At 27.6% G+C, this 15,038-nt stretch overlaps 2 protein-coding genes across 5 annotated transcripts in view; both read left to right on the top strand.

Moving 5' to 3' along the window:
• Positions 1-6,616, top strand: part of LOC111617837 (2-(3-amino-3-carboxypropyl)histidine synthase subunit 2-like) — a 16,702-nt gene extending 10,086 nt beyond the window's left edge. For 2 of the 3 annotated variants that reach the window (XM_023359150.1, XM_023359151.1), the window contains exons 5-7: positions 1,839-2,501; positions 2,704-2,886; positions 6,234-6,616. In XM_023359150.1, coding sequence (XP_023214918.1) covers positions 1,839-2,501; positions 2,704-2,886; positions 6,234-6,370 — 983 coding nt within the window. In that variant the 3' untranslated portion in view covers positions 6,371-6,616. The remainder of the gene's footprint in view (positions 1-1,838; positions 2,502-2,703; positions 2,887-6,233) is intronic. The other variant, XM_023359152.1, reaches the window with a different exon arrangement.
• A 117-nt stretch (positions 6,617-6,733) lies between these two features.
• Positions 6,734-15,038, top strand: part of LOC111617839 — a 13,089-nt gene continuing 4,784 nt past the window's right edge. Inside the window, exons 1-4 of one of the 2 annotated variants that reach the window (XM_023359154.1) lie at positions 6,734-7,879; positions 8,590-9,069; positions 12,679-12,853; positions 14,170-14,230. In XM_023359154.1, the coding sequence (XP_023214922.1) occupies positions 8,871-9,069; positions 12,679-12,853; positions 14,170-14,230 (435 nt within the window). In that variant the 5' untranslated portion in view covers positions 6,734-7,879; positions 8,590-8,870. Of the gene's footprint in view, positions 7,880-8,589; positions 9,070-12,678; positions 12,854-14,166; positions 14,231-15,038 lie in introns of both variants that reach the window. The other variant, XM_023359153.1, reaches the window with a different exon arrangement.

The raw sequence follows: 15,038 nt of genomic DNA, 5'->3' as shown, positions 1-15,038 counted from the left end.
ACCTCTTGCTGTTTGGCAAATGCTGTGAGCACTGTGGCATCTATATTCTTACTCACAGAGTATTTATGTTCCTTTAATCTTTGTTTTAACTGCCGCGTAGTAGCACCCACGTAAACAAGGTCTGAGTTGAACCGCTGATCCTTTATAGGTATAGAATAAACCCCTGGTAAATTATTTCGCTTTTCCTTTCTCTTATCATTTCTTAACCTTCTGTAGATCGTCGGATTACGCCGATATACTATTTGTAGATTATTACTGTTCGCCACTCTCCTAATCATTTTGTTTAAAAAAGGAAAATAATTAAGAACTACTCTTCGTTCCTGGGTCATTTTTTTGGGATGCTGCCGATTCTGATTCTGAAACTTCGTAATAAGCTCATCCACCTCCCTCCTCCGATAACCTTGTTGCATTGCTGTCTTCCTGATGTAATCCAACTCTTTGTAAGTATCATATATTAGTATATCGCTATTAATCTACTTCGCGTTGAATTTTCTTCGATGTTAAGCCTAACAAAAATTTTTTAAAATAATAATCGTCGCTATTGTATCGTTAAAAATTATTTTTAAATTATTTTATTGCTCACAAAACAAACAACCACTCATAATTAGAAAATTAAGTCTCGTTTAAATACTGGCCTCCCTTCAATGGTCTGGCTCGGCCATTTGCCAGCTAAAACACACAAAAATTTAACAAAAATAATATTAAAATAGCCAAGACATAGCCAAACATTGTAGTGCCACATCACTAGCGCGCATTTGAAATTTGCTGACTAGAACGGTCGAAGTGACGGTTAATCGGGGGTCGGATAATCAATGCTCTACTGTATCTATATAATTAATTGGATAAATTACATACAATTACACCAAAGCTTCTAATTATCCTTATAGAAAAATCTTTATAACAATAATTAGAAGCTTGGATCAATAAAACAGAGATAAACTTCCTTTTAGTATCCTCTTTCTCTCTCTGTTATTCACTTGGTATTAGCTATTTGATAATTTATTCTCTTAGTTTTTAAAATTCAATCTGTTCATTTCAATTTACTCTCTTAATGCAAGAAGAATCTAGCATGAAAAAAGAGAAATTCATCTTTTTCATTCTAGCAAATAAAATCACATTCAAAATCTTTGTGAGATTTTGAATGTCATTTGCTTGAATAAAAAGATTAATATAGTACTTAATCAGCCATATATTTTCTGGCATCTTCTTTTACTTTCCTACGTATTGTACAGTACATAACATTTGGGAAATATGGCAATCAGTCAAAAAATGACCCCCTTGCAAGATTTTTTTATTTGGTTTTATCTTTTGATATTTGATTTGGTTTGATTAGAAACATTAATCTTAATAATCAAGTGTTAAAGCCAGGTTCATTATCAGACTATAACTTGAGTAATAAAATAGACAGATATTATTCAGGTTTGTTTTCTATATGATATGTATATAGAAACTGTATATTCTGGGACAAAGCTATGGGGAGTTCTCTTGGCCAAGTGTCTGTAAAGTCATGCCATAAAAAGAACATAATAATATACTGTATTTTTTTTGGAATTAAGAGAAATACTGACATATGAAGAAAGGGCATGAGGGATAAAAGGGTAGAGAAAACTACTAGCATTTTTGATTGGCACTTTGTATGAATTATCATTATCAGCCATAGGTATCTGGTGTGTGGGAGTATAGTATATATTATATTTGTTTGTATTTATTGTTTTTTATCATTATTTATTTTTATATGCCATATTCAAATTTTAGGGTTTATTATTGCTAATTTTTATTTTAATATCACATTGAAAATAATATAAATTTTGTTATTAAGTAAAATGCTTATATTTCAGATGACTTTACTGAAGAACTTAAAAAAGACTATATTAATGTTATTCCATCAAAATTGGTCTTTCCAAAACAAAGTGATACAAATTTAACTTGTGATTCATCCAATACAAATAATGAAGATATTATTAAATGTAACAGACAGATTAAATTACCAGAAAATATTTTACTTGAGCAGTGCAAGATGTTTTACATTGGTACAGAAGGACCAACATTAAACAGTCTAATTATGACGTTAAATTCATCAAAATTTTATTCATACAATCCTTGTACTTTAAGGGGAAGAGAGGAATCAGTAAACATCAATCAAGCCTTAAGGAAACGTTACTACCTCATAGAAAAAGCTAAAGATGCTCAAATGGTTGGAATATTAGTTGGAACTCTTGGTGTATCAAAATATTTAACAGTTATTAAACATTTAAAAGAACTTATCAAGAAAGCTGGTAAAAAGCCATATGTTCTTGCTGTTGGTAAATTAAATGTAGTTAAATTAGCAAACTTTCCAGAAATAGATATATTTGTTCTTGTAGCATGTTCAGAAAATTCCCTTATTGATTCTAAAGAATTTTATCAACCAATTCTTACACCATTTGAATTAGAAATTGCTTATAACCAAGCAAGGCAATGGACAGGAAATTATATAACAGAATTTTCAGAATTATTATCAGGTTAGTTATTGAATATAGTTTTGCAAATAATTGAATAGTTTAAACAATTCATCATTTATTTACAGAGCTATGGTTGAACAGAAGTTAAATAATTAAAAATATTTATTAGAAATTTTGTATTTTAAGATTACAGTTAATTAATTCTTTTATTTTATAGTTTCTTTATTCATATTTATTGCAATTGAATACAAAAAATTTCTAGGATCTGCAAATTATGTTCCAAATGAAGATAACTCTGATGTTCAACATGAAATTTCACTAGTCTCAGGAAAGCTACGATCTGTAGGTGTTATTGATTCTCAAGCTGATGACACATCTGATACCACTACTATAACTGTAAGAAATGAGAAATTAACATTGTCTACAATTCATTCTCAGGCTGCAGGTATTTTATTAATTATAATATTTTTACATATGTTTTAATAAAAAGTTTGATGAGAAATATTTAATAATAACATTATTATTATTAGAATTGAAAATAATGTATTTTACAAATTATATTCGGTATGAAGATTCTCTTGAGTATTCATGAAAGATTAGATAGGGAGTTAATAAAGAAAATATTAAAATTTTAAATATCAATAACATTTAATATAATATACTAATAGGGAAAATGATCATTTGACAGTGCCTATTGTCCATTGTATTCAAAAATGATATGGACAACTATGAAATGAACTTAATATGAGATATTATAGGAGATACTTAGAGTCTACATTGTGATAAATACAGGGGAAACAAACACAATATTTTCAATCTAGAAAGTATTGATAGATACTGTAATAGCTACTGACATAACTTTCTAATGGAATTCATACATTAAAAGTTACACACTAATATTCTCAAACTGTACATTCACCAGAGTGGAAATACAATAGATTTAGTTTGTTGTTTCTAAAATCCATCCATTATATTAGGATCCATGAAATCAATGAACAATATTTTCTGTCTGTTTAAAAGTTCTGAGAGAGATTTAAAATTATATACATTCAGAAAATTGTAATTAATGAATTATGTTTTAAATGTAATAATATGTCAAAATTATAATAATAATGAGCAATTATTTATTGCAACATCGGCACAATGTCGGACTGCAATTTTTAATCATATTTTTGATAATTTTTTTAATTTAAAATATGTGCTTTCCATCTAAAATTAGTAGCATCTTGTCCCTGTACATCATACTTTTCCATTAGCAATAGAGTCATGCTGATCATCTATCTAACTCCTTTCAGGAGAAAATTTTTGAATTGAAATAATGTGACTTCCAGTTTGCATCAGAAGTTTGTATATAGTTAATATCAGGGCCTCCTGTCTCTAACTAATCCTTCCATATCTGGTCTCTGCTTTCATCTATCTAACTGGGAATTTATAAATCTACAATTTTTTCAAATTGTAGCCCAATAATATGGTTCAGCTACATATTTTTGAGCAATACTCAGTAAATATTTTTTTCATTTCATTTAATTCATACTAATTGTCCATAAGTTTCATTTACTTTTAACAATTTGTTTTATAAAAGAAATAATGAACAATGAAAAAATAATGAAATCATGATCTGCTGTTTATTTTTCTTTCCAATTAGTTCTATGAATTTTTCCAAAAAGTTTATCCTAATGACTTGTGAGCACTAGGATTGGCTTTACTTTACCGCTAGACTTATTACACCATCACAGGACATCAAATTAGACTTAGAAAAACAGTGTTTTTTTAAGTCTAATTTGATGTCCTGTGATGGTGTAATAAGTCTAACGGTAAAGTAAAGCCAATCTTAGTGCTCACAAGTCATTAAGAAGTCTAGACAAGAAGCATATCATAGGTTTTTCCTAATTTTTCTTTCATACAGTGTAATTATGACAAAGCTTTTCAAATTAGTTTTAAAGTTTTAATTTCAACTTTTGTATGGCAATACCCATTAGTACAATATTTGCTGTAGAATTTATAACATAAATTGTGTATTTACAATTTTGTCTTTCAAATTATTAGTGCTTTTATAGATCTATGCACTTGGTTAAGTTACAATACTAATTCCAGTAATACTTTATCAATACAATTATCACTTGAACTGAAATATCTTTATTTATTGTGGGTTATTTTTTTATGAGAAAAAATTTTTATAGTAAGTTATTGAGTTATATAGTTAAAAATTTCATGCACAGGTATAATTTTTTATTTCTTGATATAGTATACTCTTGATTATCAGGCTAAACACAAGTAATAGAGTCATGGATAATCTGCAAGTCTGTTTTAATGAAACCTAATCAATTTTTCTTTTATTTAGTTTTTAACTTCATATTAAATTTAACATAATAGTTTATATATTATGGATAAAATACATTTTGAGAGTGATAATTAATAAACTTTAGATATGATCAAATTGGATAAAACTTTTGCCGTGAACAGAAAATTCAGAAAAATTTATTGAACCTTGTTGTTCACTATCAATTTCTTGTATTACTAACTGAGGTTGCCAGCATACACATTACTAAGCCTTGTTTTTCAAGAATCAATTGTACTCACTGTATTGTTAATCCATATAATTTATGCCTTGATGTTCTGGAAGTAGTTCTGATGCTTAACATACCATTTTAAATAGCAAGAGTTAACAACAAAGATTATTATTATTTTTTTAATACTAATATCAATATTTGTATTTCTGACATAAATTTTTATTAAGACATAAGCATGCATGGATAATCAGCATATATACTGTATAATCAAAAATATACTGTAGAATTTCAGAATACATTAGCAAATATAGAAAAACTATGAATGTGAAACAGCCATGGAAAAAATTATATTTTGTAGAAAATATAGCATTGCTTTTTATTAACATCATCATTTTTATATTATTTTTTATAAAATTTAATTTTTATGGATGTATAAAATACTATAGAATTTTAAGCTTTTACTGTTGGTGACAAATTTTTTAAATAAAACTAAAATTTTTAATGCAGGATGGCTCAAAGGTATGGTACCTACAGTCAAGTTTAATATTTTATTACATCTGAGAGATACAAATACCATTTAAATCAGCATCTGAAGCCATTTACATTACAATGTGTTCAATTTGTCCTTAAATTCAGTGATGTTTCTTTATATTAATATTCTAAAGTTTAATGCCATGTTTTGAAGAATGTCTTTTGTATCAGTGAAAACGTCATACTAAATAGAGATGACTTGAATCCTTTCAAAGTCTTTGAATTGGCTTAGTACACTATCCTTGAAATATCCACATAAAAAGAAGTCAATTATTCTGATCTCAAGAACATGCAAGTCAATACTACTTCCATGGTGCTTTCCCTAATGGAAATATTATTGAATTTGAAAGCAAACATGTTAAATACATTCTAATATTTTAATCATTTGTATCAAGATTTGTATTATTTATTGTTTTGAGATATAATAAAGCATTAAACTTGGTAGATACTTTGTATGTGTCTTATACATTGTTTAAGACACTATTGTATAAAACTATATCAAATTTAATCATAATTTAAATGTCAACTATAGTATCATTGAAGAACTTACATTATTTAAGTAATATATATTAAATGTTAAATGTTTAATTTGATAGCTTTAAAATGCTATCAAATTAAATAAGTTTCAGGACATAATCATTTAAAAATTAATTTCTGATTGTAATTAATAATCAAATTATTTTCTTTAATATAGAAATTGTTATTTACATATATTTAAAATATAGTTTTCTGCCCTTGTGTTTTGCTTTAGGTGAATATTTGATGAATCGCACATGGAAAGGATTGGAACAAAATTTAGGAGAGACTCCAGTTGTGAAAGCCACAGAAGGTAAAATTGGTATTGCTTCTGGTTATGAAGGAGAAGGCAATGCACCTGATATTAATTAAAATAATTTTATAATTTATTGGGATGTTATTTCTTTTATTAAATTGTAAATTATGTAAATAGACAACTTTAGTAATATGTTAAGGTTTCCAATAAAAATTATTAAGAAAAATATTTTAAGATAATTTTTGTTCTTTTAATACCTTTTATTATATGTATATTAATGCAATTTATATTATATTTTGCAAAACTTTACTTTGCATTGTTAATCTAATTTTGATTAAATATACTTGGAATTGCTGATAAAATATTGTTTGTATTATTCATTGAATCATTCATGTGTTTGAAATGATATAAAAGTTGTCAAAAATTAACTATTTATTACATAAAATTCAAGAAATGATATGCATTGGAGATTTATGGAATATGGGCAGGACTGTTGAGAGCTTGTATGGGGCTCAGGAGTAGAGTGGACTTATTTTGCCTTTTGAACAAGTGAAATACATAGAATGTTTAATTATTAATAAAAAGCATACTTAAAGATTTTATTTTCTGTTAGTAAAATAACATCAATTTTATAGGGTTCACTACAAACTTTTTAAATTTTTTGTGTGCCAAGGAAAAATCCCCAGCTTTCTCCTCTTGATGTTCTTGAATATGGCTAAAGAAAATTAAGTGATAATGGATGATCAATGAAAAGTGTGTATTTGCAATTTATACCATGAAAGTTAAACATGCTTGTTATTGGTTGCTATGTTGCAAGAAGCACTTAAATCTTGAAGACTTATTTTTGATTGAAGATTTACTAAAAACTTCAGAGAAATTTGGAGCACTAAAAGAAAATATAAATCGATTGCATGTGATACTATAGATCCTTAGTGTTAGCAAATCTAGTTCTCACAAATAAGATTTTTGTTTGATTATCCTGTACAAAGTTGTAAATTATGCTTTTATGAATTTTAGGATAAATTACCCAATATTACTTTTTTTATATTTTTTCATTTATGAAAGATTTTTACAAGAAATTCAAATTTCATTATATTTGTTTTATAAATCACTTTTCTCTTATTTAGTCATGCCAGATATTACTACTGATTATTTAATTTTTGATCATTTTAACAATTTATAATTATAACAATTGAAAATATTTATTAATAATTGTCTACATTAGAATTTTTTAATTAAGACTTTTTAGTCAAACATAAATCATTATGAGCAATAACTTTATTTTGATAACAATTTGTTTGATGACTATCCCCAGAGGGTATTAAAGATAATATGTTAGTTTGGAGATCAGAATTAAGCTATAGGTTGGAACCTTAGAAGTTTTTATAAGTAGTTTGACTTGTGAGTTAGTTATGTCATGTCCTTCATTATATAAGGTATGAATACGAAAAAACTTTTTGCCTGCAACACAGGGAGGAATTTGTTTTTCTATAACTTTGCTGCATTGTTTTACAAATATTTATTACTCAGAAAACATTGATAAGTTCTCAATATCAAAATAAAGTAATTAAAAACAGATGTTTAATCATATTTTGAAAGTCAAGATTTTCCTTGAGCTTAAAACTGTAAGTCTGTATTTTGATTATTCTTGTCTTAAAGAATATTCTTTGTTTTATAACACTTGTAAAACTTCAATAAAATTGCCACTTAACCCATTGCCACAGAAGGTTGACATTTATTAGCATGTTAAGTGAATCAAGCAAATTGAAAATATAACATTTTGGTGTTCAAATTCTAATATTTTAATTAAAAACAAAATTAAGTTAGGAAAAAAAAGTTGAATCAATCTTGAATTTCTTATTTTTATCACATTATTGTAATATTTTTATAAGAAACTAAATTAATTTGTTGTAAAAATAGTCGCCAATATTTATAATATATTGTAATTATTCTTCAATAAAACTGAATGAGTACTTTTTTTAAATAAAATAGCATAGCTTACTTTTTCTGTAACTATGTTCTGTAGTTGCATATAAAAACTTTTTTTATATACATAAAGTAACTAACTTGAATTTGCAATTTTATTCATAACGAAAATTTACACAGAAAATGAATAAGAAAACAGTTTAACATTCTTAATACATCAGTAAAAACCTTTTTTAAAAAGTCATATCTGGAAGCTGTTAAGATATCAGTACACTTACTTAACATGCTAGTAATATTGACATGTATATAAAGTTAAACAATTTGTAAACCAGCCAAATGACAAAATTACTCTATAATATACTGATTTTTTTTCTATATAATTGTTCTCAATCAACAAGTTTCTTTACAGGCGCTTAAGTTTCTACTCCACAACTTCTGTTGATAAAATACAGAAATAAAATAAAACTGCACACGAATTAAGCCGTTTAAAATAAGAAACTGGAGTAAAAATCACGGGTAAAAATCAAACATGGCGATGTCAAAGACTCTGCCAGCGAAAGCGGGAAATCGATAACTTACCCGCTAAAGCATCAGCTCCCGCCAACACCCGGTCACGTGACGCGCATGAACCAATAAGTAATAGCGAAAGCGAACAGTTGTTTTATCGCCATTCGAAACTCGTTTATCGTTATGGCTTCCGCTTCAAACAAGAAGAGATTGCTGGAAGAAAGAGCGAGAAGGAGAAGAGCAGAGACAGAACGTAAAGAAATGTTAATCGAAGAAATTCGCTGTAGGCCGACAATATGGAATCGCCATTTAACAGTCCATAAAGATAAAGCGGCAGTGGAAGAGATGTGGAACGAAGTGGCTTCATCTGTCAAACTAAAAAGTAAGTTATCGCTGTTGATTGGCTTATTTTTATTTTATTTTTCTCCTCTCCGTGTCTAAAAAGAAATTAATAAAAATAAATTTTCTGTCAATTAAATTATTATTTGCGCTTTATACGTAAATTTCCCGGAATAAACGGAGCGGAAACGAAATTTTTGTCTGGATGAGCGGAAACGATATCGCTGATTTATCACGTGATTTATTTGGGAGCGAATTTTTAAATTTTTTTTAAAATCATTTATATATATATTAATTATTTTTCCATTTTATTATTAATTAATTAAAATTTATTTACGCGTATTAATATTTAAAAGGTTGCTTTATTTAATTTTTATACCTGTTTATTAATATATAAATAAATATACTTTTGATTTGTTCACTTTTTAACGTGTATAAAAAAAATATATAATTTTTTATTTTTAAAGAATTTATTTTCTATATTTATAAAATTGATTAGATTAGAAAATAATAATAAAAAATAAATGTTAACAATTATGTTAAAGATTTTGCTTAATTTCTTTTTTGTTACGCTTTGCAATTCGATATTTAATGTTACTTTGTAATTTAAATACCTTGTTTATTTTTTTTTAATTTTTAGTCATTAATATTTTATTTCTAAGAATTTTCTTTACGAAAAGTCGGAATTTAAAAAATATCAAATTTAAATTAAATAGTTTTAAAATAATAATCCATTTAAATGTTGAAATAATGGCAATGAATTATGTAATTTTTTCCCCTCCCTGTTTGTAATTCGAGCTGCAGGTTTTCCTTAAGGAATTTTGATGTTTCAGCGGTCTGTCGGAAGTTCTTTGAAACACGATGATGTTGACGGCCGTCGCCATTTTTTTTATTACTCACGTGACACTGAAAATATTTTACTTGCTTATTGTATTAATTTAAAAATTTATTAATTTATATTAATATGTACAAATTATTAAAAACAAAAAAAAACATTAATATTATTTTGAAATTTTAAGATAGAAATTATTTTTGCTAATTTTAAATTCAATTTATAATATATAATTAATATGAAATACAGTAGAACCTCCATTATCCGGACCTCCAATATCCGGATTTTCGATTATCCGGATTGTTCAAAATAAACAAAAATTTTACGAATTTGCTGATTTGTACGGTTTAAATACAGTATTTACTTTTAATATTACCGATATGCACCATACAAAATAAAACGTGTTGTATTATCATTAAAAGACAAATTAAAGTATTTGTTTTGATTATCCGGATTTATCCTTATCCGGACTACCTTCATCCCCAATTAGTCCGGATAATAGAGGTTCTACTGTACTTTAATAATTTTAAGTTTTTAGAATTTTTCCTTGAAATTCATGTAAAGAAAAAAAATTAGAGAAAATTCCACTTAATTTAATTTAGTTTAATTAAACATTTCTTCAGAAATGTTTAATTAAACTATTTTTTTATACAGCTTATTATGGAGGATTCATTAAAATATAACATGTGTAATTTATTTATTAATAGTTTTATGCTGATAAATAATTAACAGAGAACTAGTCTTTCCCAGAATAAGAGTTGGGCAGATGTTAAAATGCCTACATATGCAAAAGAAAATAATTCCTTATTTATTATGGAGTAGAACATAATACATAATGTATTTTATTAAACTATAAGATGTTTTTAAATCGTTATAAACTATTTTAAATATCCAACATTTTGCAAGAGATTTGAGTTATAAAAAAAAAAGTTGTAACATCATATTTGATTAGCCAACATTACCATTTCGAAGAATTTTTGTTGCTTAGATACAGAGGTGGAGTGGTGGACATTACAGATCCAGCACGTCTGCTCCTTCTTATCCTTGGAAATACTGTACTGTATATATGAAAATTAATACTGGTATATCATATAATGTATAAAATTAATGACAACTGGATGGCTAAGATGGTAAACGATGTCACTCTGTTGCACAGAGGATGCAAGGCTTGAATATATGTTAGATTCAAAAAAAATTTCATTGATGGTTTTATCTGGATATATCAGACCTGATCCCTCACTATCAAACTGACCTAATGTGGATCTGGCCAAATGGATTTGAACAAATAAAAAAAATTTTAAAAAAGAAAGAGAGTAAAACTCTTATTACTTTCAGAGGAAAATTAAAAAATAAATTATTGTTTCTTACAAAAAATTCAGTATTTATTTTAATGTAGCTTGTTAGGGAGCATTGATGATAATTTAGAATTTTTATGGATTTTTTAAAAATTCTTTTTAATTTTACAGTTTTTTTCAAACATATTTTGTATTACACTTGGTTTAGAATGTTGTAAACATACTGTACTGTACATACTCATATATATACAGTAGAACCTCCATTATCCGGATTTTCGATTATCCGGATTGTTCAAAATAAACAAAAGTTTTACGAATTTGCTGATTTGCACTTGGCGAATTACGACACTGTTTATGTATGCGATGGAATGCATAACTTTTTTTGTTTCAACAACGTCACACCCAGCACAGTGGTCGTAATCTCTTAAATATATTTTACATCGTAATAAAAATATAACTTTCCATACGCATTTATAAATAATTTACATTCAAATTACATAATTTCTATGACCAAGAGCGGCGTAAGGCATGGACGACGTGGGCCACCGCCTATGCCTCGCTGTCCGAAGGGCCTCGCGCCTCGAAGGTTTATGCATTACTTAAAAGCCGTGAACGAGACGAAAAAATTTTACTCGTCATAAAACGATAAATAGTTTGTCAAATTTTTATTCATAAAAATGCAGTTTCAACTGCTTTTTATTTTATAAAATCCGTCTTCTTGCGCCACCAGAGGGCTTTTTAAACAATAGGTAGTCTGTTAGCGCTGGTCAGTAGTAGTCCAAATTCAATACGAACGTTTGTTTCTTGAAAATTTGATCACGATTTAAATACTGTATTTACTTTAATATTACCGATATGTCATCGAAAACAAAACATGTATTATCATTAAAAGACAAAGTATTTGTTTCGATTATCCAGATTTTTCCTTATCCGGACTACCTTCATCCCCAATTAGTCCGGATAATCGAGGTTCTACTGTATTTGTTTCAAAAGCTTCCCCTTTCACTCTAATTACATATATTAAAGAGGAAACATATTTTATTTTTGATAAGAGTATAAGATGTCAATTTTGATCATCTCAATACAAATTTAATTATATATATTAGAGATATTTGTGACTAATATGGAGCCCACCAGATGCAAAGTGGATAAAACCACTGAACACTGATAGTTGATCGTGGGTTTGCACCTTGTTAAAGGGCTGGCCACTTGGAGTTTTCTGGGTTTTCTTAAATATGAGCAACTTTCCCCTAGAAAGTCATTCCAGAAGGCATCTCCCCTTCAGTAGGTTGCCACGTTATCATATACAAATAAACCTAAATCTAAACTAATATTGATTAGAATAAATACAGTGCATTTGATAGTAATGAATAGTGATACAGTTCACTGCCTATTATGAATTTACAATTTCTCAAGTCAGAGATTTCAACATAATATGCTGAATTTAACAGAATTTAATTAATTTTTTTTTAAATTGAGAAAGTAAATATATCTTTTTATTTTAATATTAAACTTTCTTTTGTAGAAGAAGTTTGTAAAAAGTTATGGAAAAACCTTATAGACCATTTTAGAAATCTTTATCACCAAGCAATAATTACTAAATCAGATGATGATCCTTCTGAAGAATATTGTTTTCAAAATATTAAGTGGAATTTCTTCCACCAAATGCTGTTTTTAAAGGATATGATATCTCGAAAAGAGTAAGTAAGTAAAAGTAATTATTAGTTATCTGTTAACTTTAAACAAAATTTCCTAATAAAGGTTATTAAAAATGATGTCATCTTAACAGAATATCTTTCATATGTAAAAATATTCACTTAAAAGTTATTTTATATATAGTTTATAATTAGAGATAGAAATAATCTTAGATTAATTTATTTTGATATTTTTTTATTATACTTTCTTAGATGCTGTATTAAATAAACAATTATGATAAATTCTAAGAATGACTTAAATGATACATGAATAAAAATATATTTTTTTTCAATTGTAACCAACATAATTTTGTTTATACTGTTTAATAATATGTAAGCGATGATCAAAAAGTTTTTATTCCAGTGCTATAGGGCCTGATAGGTTCATTTTATTTAAAAGATCACCAATGGCATTGAGGAAATTGTCCCATTGATGAATAATGCCTATAAAACATAAAAAAGTGCCATTGGCTGCTGCATAATAAAGTCTACTACAGGTCTTTTCATGTCATTGTCTTATTGGAACCGTCACTCTTTCAGAGTGACGGTTCCAGTAAGACAATAACATGAAAAGACTTTGGTTTTCTGAAAAAGTATCTTTCAGAGACTTTTTCAGAAAACTAAAGGTGGGAAACTTTCACAGAGAGAGGTGGCACTTTATGGGAAGCCCCTGGAGCACTTTATGGTGGGTGCTCCAGGGACTTCCCATTTAAGGTGTTCAACTTCTGCTTGACAATGTTACAACATGAGGATGCTTATTATGGTGACCTGTGAGGAGCCTTGCAAGCCATTCCACAATGATGGTTTTGAACAGGCACACATTCCCATGCATCTTCACTATTCTGCATCGAATGTCCATTGGTTTGTCTTTTTATAGCCAAAAACTGGACAATAGCATGTTGATCTGATTTGAATGTATTTGGTAGCAATGATACCATCAGTATGTATATTGTACATTCCACATATAATTTTAAATGCAACAAATTCCTTGCTATTTGCACAGCTAGACGACTCGAGTGGACATGGTAAACACCATATATATGACTGGAGTGCTGCTCAGCTAAAGCCTTTTGATCATTCCTTATATACATAGAATAATATCATCATCATATATAATTTTGTTTTTAACAATTATGATAATTTGCCTTCTTGTTTTGACAATATTTTTATAATGCCATTTAGTTTTTATTATAAAATAAGTTTGTAATAAAAATTTAAAGTTAATTTTTGGTAACAACTATATTTAGATTTTTATGCAATTATTGTTTTACATTTAAATGATTTTTATAAGTGTTGATCAGTTTTTACTTTTTTTTCAGCAGATCAACTAATATAACTGTGATACCAGATATTGACATTCAACAAGACTCTTGTACACAAGAAGTATGTATTATATATTATATTTCAATGTTTAAATGTTTTCATATATATTAAATATCCAAAAATTTATTGTTCAGTTTCATTTATTTTAAGAAAAATTGCAATTTATAGTACATTGGTACCTCGGGGTACGAACGCCCCAGCATACGAAATTTTCAGGATACGACATGAAATTCGAACATATTTTTCCTCCACGATACGAACAAAAAATCATAGTACGATGTTACATTAGTTTGCAGCGCCATTTTTTATTCACTTCTGTTTATTGGTCTCAGTCCGCGTGTTTGCTTCGTCATGGAAGGATTTCGCTTGATAAAGGAAATCTTGAGGTATTATCGAAAAGTGACTGATTTTATTAAAAAGAAACATCCCAAAAAAGTTCACACTGGCCGTATTGCTGCTCGGAGTAATGACATTTGACTAAGTCATTTTAGAAACATTTTAAAAAGTAGGCAAAGCCAAACCTCTTTGGATAGATATTTTACCAAGCGACCTCTATCCAGTGAAAGTGCTGGTAGAAGTGAAGGAAAGAAAGCAAAAAGCAGAGAATAAAAATTTAAAAAAATAAGTTTTAGTTTTAAAAATAATTTAAAACTAATTTTTTTTAATCTTTTCTAAGTTATTTTTTAAGTTATCGTTACATTATGTTATGTAAGTTAAGTTTTAGTATTATTTCCCTTCTCCCTCTCTTCCACCACCAGTTTACACCTCCACCATTGTCTATCCTCAAAGGTAAAGTGCAAATAAAACTACATTTTTTTTTATCAATTATTACTCTATTACAGCTATTTATACGTTTACAACTACAAAA

Source organism: Centruroides sculpturatus, unplaced genomic scaffold (genome assembly GCF_000671375.1).
Source record: "Centruroides sculpturatus isolate CEXI.00-Female unplaced genomic scaffold, Cexi_2.0 scaffold104, whole genome shotgun sequence".
NCBI lineage: Eukaryota > Metazoa > Arthropoda > Arachnida > Scorpiones > Buthidae > Centruroides > Centruroides sculpturatus.
This window is presented reverse-complemented; position numbering and strand designations above follow the sequence as displayed.